Raw genomic sequence first — 6000 nt, forward strand, 5'->3', positions numbered from 1 at the left:
TTTTCTTTGTAAATTATGTGTTTTGCTTGTCATGTACATATTTTATTTTACACTGTGGTACTTTTTACTTAGTGAAACATTCTGAGTGTTTCTCTTGTGTTCTACACTCTGCACCTGAAACTAAAACTAAATGTTTTCTCCTGTAAACTTTTGACTGACGTGGACAAACTGTAGACTCATTCATACTAATAATTTAGAACTGCAAAAACCCACTGAACTATCAGATTAAAAGATCTGTCTTACTCTGAAACCAGAGTCACTTCTGACCAGTTTTGGCCCTTTGATATTATAATAGCGTCAACAAACCAAAACAATTCGGTCTCTCGTCAAGTCAAGTCACCGTTTTTTTATACAGTACGGTTAAAACAACAGCTGCTGCACCGAAGGAAAAAATATTATGCTTTAAAATTAATCCAACAAGTGTAAATATCAGAGTTGAGACACTATAGGGATATTTATGGTGTGATTTTATCTGAGGCATTTATATATTCAGGATTAAAAACTTACAAAAACTGTATTTTATTTCTATTTTTTTTTACTATGATCCATATTAAGACAGAGGCCCTGCAGAGTTATTAATTATATAGAAGAATTTAACTAATTTAATAATGTAGCTAAGACCCTACAGTGTTATAAAATACAGAATTTAACCTAAGTTATATAAATATTAAGGCTAAGGCCCTACAGTATTTCTAATTATGGAGATGAACTGACTAATTTAGAGTTTTGATGTTACAAAAACACACATGAAAACCCAACAATCTATTGATTCCCTGCACCGTCTACGAGCCAGCTTTATTTCTTAGCGCTTTATGTGTTTACTTTTATACATATTTTTGATGGCATGTCGCCTGATTCTTTAACTGGAAGCAGAGGAACCCACTAAGCCTTGTAAAAATTATTTAATGCAACACATCCACCTAGAAAATCATAACTATCCTCCTCATCTTTAAGAGGGAACACGGGGATCTGGAAACCTTTTATGGACTATTTTAATAAGCGAAGCTGTTTCTAACTACAAAGACATCCGATGACATCAGTTTTTAACCATCTGCCTTAACGTATGTTTAAGTACAATTATATAAGGGACTAATAAATCCACGTAGCTGCATTTATGCATTTTATACTGCACTAAACAATGCATCAAAAAGGTAGTAAAGTTAATTAACTTTTGTGTCGTACTTTGCCAGCATCTACAGTTTGTTTTCATCATAAAAGACGTTTATGAACCTAAATTATGTCTGTCTATATCACACAAAGGCAGCTCTTGATAACTTACACAGGATTTTCCAAGGCCTGAGGGCACCATGTGTCTATTAAAGGCCTTTTAAAGCTTTATCAAAACAGAACCCTTTACTGTCGTGGCTTTCACAGACTACAGCTTCGATACTCAACATCCTACACATCCAGGATATAAACAGATAATGTAGGTTATTCATGGAAGTGTTGCCTTGAACTGTGACTGTGAGTCTAAAAAAGAATTTGGAAAGTAAAATTTGATTAAATATTTCCAAAACAGCTGCTGCAGTTTCGCTGATATAAAAAAAAAAACAAGTAATATATTATTTAAAAGCTGTGATATGATACAGATATAGATAAACGAGTGGAGAACACACCGTGGCCTCATCGTCCCTGCAGCCAGGTAAGACGTCCGGTCAGCTGGTCGGCCGGCGACGTGCTGCAGCCTGGTGTCCTGTGGCAGGAAGACCGACGAGCTGTAAGACGTCCTGGCTTCCTTTTTGCTGCTGGACATCTAGAATGAACCAAAAGCAAAGACGGAAACACGTAACTCTACAGTGATGATGATCTGTGTCTGTAAAAACAGACAGAAGTTATGATTTCCTCTGCAGATTGACTTCATCAGCGTGTTTTAAGCTTGGACACTCTTCATAAGTGTCTTTCTGAGGAGTTTAAAGAGCATACATTTAAAGTTCATTCTGGAGTCCACCATAATATGTTTACACGCTTTAAATGTTTAAAAAGCACATTATACAAATAGAGAGATGTGGTACAAGCAGCTCTAGTGATGAAAAATGCTTATTCTTCGTTTGAGGACCAAATCTTGCTGCCAGTCAGGCAAATCTGCACATGACATGGTGACGTAGAAAAGTAGCAGAAGAAAAGTCTGGACTTCAAACAAGACGAGTTTCCTGCGGGGAAAGAATGATTCCCTTTGGGGTGGACTTTGCAAGTTTGGAGACCTTCAACATCCATGAACATGAAGTAACTTAAAAAGCATAATATTTAGGGCCCTCGTTAGCTGCACGTCGCAGTAACGACGCTGGGAATTAAAATATTTCTGCCTCTGAACAATATTTACTCAGGTGAAGTATTTATTCTTACAATCACAACTCCACTACATTCATTAGTATGGTTTGTTTTGGGCTGTTTTTTTTGGTTTTCACAATGTGCACAGCTTGATTAAAAGTTTTTAGAATAAGAAGGTCTGAGCAAAATTTTATGACAATCTATTTGATGTCTGTTAAGAAATTTCACAAAAAAAACTTGTTGTGCTGTTAGAGTTAAAGTTGGAATCATAAAATAATTAGATTTTTTTCAGTTTGGATCAAAGTATTGAACCAGCAAAACCAGCAAAAAGCCTCGTCACTGGTGTGGCTAAAGATGTCTAAATAACGAGCAGAGATGGTAAACCTACAAAAACGTTAATAAATTGTTGATTTTTGATGCTGAGCAAAAGCATCAGACGTCAACAACAACACAAACTGGACTGAGAGTTTCCACTGCACTGCCTGAACTCCTTCGTATTATAACTACTGATGTGCTCGACCTTCTCTGCAGGTCTTCTTGGAGCTCCGTGTTTCCAGCTGCCTCGTTCTGGTTCCCCTCCGTCCTCCTGCTGTTTCTCCTTCCCGGGTTCTGCTGGCGCTGCAGCTCTCAGCTCTCTGGCCCGGCAGTCATCCTGCGTCTCCTGTTCGTTGCGGTTCTCCAGCCTGTTGCTCCAGTCGCTGAAGCCTTCGTCCTCCTCCAGAACCAGGCAGCAGCTGGGCTTCAGCTCCTCGTCCGACCTGAATACAGAGCAGAGAGCAGTTAGTGAGCTGAGAGACTGAAGCTGCTGCCTGGAAGCCTGTCAGGGGTGTGAATGACAGATTAAAAGCACTTTCTGATTTGAATGAGTGGGTAAAAGTTCAGTTTCCAGGTCTGGACGAACCTCAGAGATCTCAGTAGACACATAAAACCAGTGGTGGAGGAAGTACACAGACCCTTTATCAAAGTAAAGGCACCAACAAAGTAGTATAAAAAAAATACTCCATTACAAGTAAAAGTCCTGCACGACAAATCATACTTACATGACAGCACATAGCATGTAGTTAAAGTATTAAAATAAAAGTACTGGTTCGGTCTCTCTGACTCATGTCTTTACTCAAATACTGGATTTAGGTACAATTTTGAGGTTTCATACTTTGGTTATTTCCATTTTATACAACTTCACACGTCCACTTCACCACATTGTAGAGAGACACATCATCCTGCTCCACTTATGTGACAGCTTGTACACAACGGATAATATAACAAACTTTTACAATACAAAACGCTGTCAAACATTAAATCAATAGTTTACAACCTTTTTGGCTTCTTACAGACATCAGTTGGTTTCACGTTTCAGATGTTTCTGAGCTGTTAACAGCTCCACCAAATAAACTTGTCACATGGTTTCATTTCAATAAATGTTCATCTCACCAGAAATCACAGATTTGAGAAAAACTGAAAACAGATTTGTTTATCAGAGTTTTGCTTTTTCTTCTGCAGCAGCTGCAACAGAAACAAGCTGCCGACACACTGATGCTTCACCGTTTACGATCTAATGATGGCTGAGATAATAATGTATCAGTCAAAGGGATCAAACAGGACTTTTACTTTGATATTTTAACTACACTTTGCTGTTTAGTAGGATGTTTGATGCAGGACTTTTATTTGTAATGGAGTATTTTAGCATTACTGCATTGGTAGTTTAACTCAAGAAAAGGACATGAATACTTCTGTCTTAACTGCTAATTAAAGAAGTTCAAGTTTAAGTTACGTTTTTAAGACAGCAGGACAACTTCCACCACCAATCTGAACAAACAAACAAGATGGTTGACAGGGTACGAGCGTTTTTCTGCTGCTTGGTTTCTTATCCGAATGTGTCTGAGGTCACCCGAAGGTCTCTACAAGTGTTGAAAGACGGCTGGCAGGTGGTGGACGGAGCTGCAGCTTCAAGCTCCACGGCAACAGAGACAGGAACCATGGAAACGCCAAACAGAGAGACACTGCTGCCTCCTGGTTCAGGTGAACTCAGATCAACAGACTGAAAATCATCAGCAGTCACAAAACAGATCAGAGACGTTTTGCAGAAAACTTCCAGCAGTTGTAACTTGTGATTTGATTGTCATAATTAAAGCTATACACTTATAAATATAAATAGTTCCTTTCAGTGCCACCTCAGTACTTAAAGTTCTATTTTTATTTATTAGATTAAAAAAAACTTGCCTATTTTAAGCCAAGCAGAGACAGAATTTATTGAACTTTGTTAGTTTGCAACTGTCTCAGAAACTCCTCAACAAGCGAGCGCAAGGTTATGAGTTCAGGAAGAAAATGATCCGTTTTTGATCTGGATGTGTCAGAAAGTTTCTCTGATTAAAGTTGTGAAACCAGTGAGTGAACCAGTGAACAGAGAAGTGTTTGATGAGCATTTTAGTTCATGTTTCCCCTCGAGATGCCTCCTCTGACGTCAAGTCTCCGATCAAACATGCAGACGTTGATGCTGTTTCAGCTCCATCACCTGCAGCATCACTGCGCTGTGCAACGGGGCTGAACAAGGCTTTTCCTCTGTCATCAGCGCTGCAGCTGATGGAGGCTGAGCTGCAAACATGAAGACAGTTTACATCCAGTCTGGGCTGCAAACAAACAGCTCGCCGAGAGAAACAGGAAGCAGCAGTCAGGGAAATGTTTACAAAGTGCCAAACCAAATATTCTTATTAGGGTCTAACTGGCGTCAAACTAATTTATTAAGCTTCACTGTATGATTTAATGAACATTCAGAAGTCATTAGTCACAACTTAAAAACAGACGTGTGACTGTGACTGAACAGCAGCTCACTCAAATAATCTTTAAGTGGGAGAACTACCGCTGTCAGTGAGGGGAAGTTCTAGTTTTGAATGATGTAGTTTCTATTTTTCAGCTACAGTTTAATATTCTTAAAGCACAAATTGTTCCTTATGCATAAGAAAACATGGTGCATTTTGTTTTTATTGCAAACCTAAATGAACATTTACATACTGTCTCATTAAGAACAACAACCGTGTGGATTCTTCTGCCAGAAGAACAAATACTTAACAGTCCATTTAATGCTTCATCGTCTGTCTAAAGATGATTGAAGTTCTTTTGAAAAGATAATGAAAAAGTCAAACTGCAAAGTACAAAGGAAACTATTTTTGATTCACATTTCTTATTTCCTTTGTCTGTAGTGTGCTGTAAGATATTAGCCTCCTGTAAGACACATTTTTAACCTTTGCAGTTGTAGTTTTTGGTGTTTTCATCACATGAGCTGAGTATTTGACAAACACCTGCATAATCTCATAATATAAAACACTTTTTCTTCCACATCATTTATTCCAGTCTTGTGAATGTTTCCGTTTAATTTCATCCACGCAAATAAAAAAAAGCACATAAAAGCAGGTAGACGCAAACATCTGTGCAGCAAACTAACGTTAGAAACCACTCTGTTTTTGACTTGCATCACTCTGACTGAGGTGGAAAATTCAGCAGCAACACAACAACAAGCTTCTTCAGCTACAGGGCAGAGGCGTGGACTGTAAAGCAGGTTAGACAAACTTAAGCTAAAACATTAATCAAAGATGATGGGTATCTGTTGATATAAAAAATAAAACATGTCACATGACTCTTTTTCTGCACAAAATGGACTGTTGTTGTTCAGCCTGCTTCAGTGAAGAGGAACAGGTTGCTATGATTTAGAGTTGTGCGGAATATTAAAAAATAAAC

At 38.2% G+C, this 6000-nt stretch overlaps 1 protein-coding gene across 2 annotated transcripts in view; it reads right to left on the reverse strand.

Moving 5' to 3' along the window:
* Positions 1 to 6000, reverse strand: part of LOC103368824 (non-muscle caldesmon-like) — a 41175-nt gene that overhangs the window by 21274 nt on the left and 13901 nt on the right. For both annotated transcript variants that reach the window (XM_008297317.1, XM_008297316.1), the window contains exons 3-4: positions 2789 to 3026; positions 1617 to 1753 (exon numbers count right to left, since the gene is read on the reverse strand). In XM_008297317.1, the coding sequence (XP_008295539.1) occupies positions 1617 to 1753; positions 2789 to 3026 (375 nt within the window). The remainder of the gene's footprint in view (positions 1 to 1616; positions 1754 to 2788; positions 3027 to 6000) is intronic.

The sequence above is a fragment of the Stegastes partitus genome, unplaced genomic scaffold (genome assembly GCF_000690725.1).
Source record: "Stegastes partitus isolate 25-593 unplaced genomic scaffold, Stegastes_partitus-1.0.2 Scaffold1209, whole genome shotgun sequence".
Lineage (NCBI taxonomy): Eukaryota > Metazoa > Chordata > Actinopteri > Pomacentridae > Stegastes > Stegastes partitus.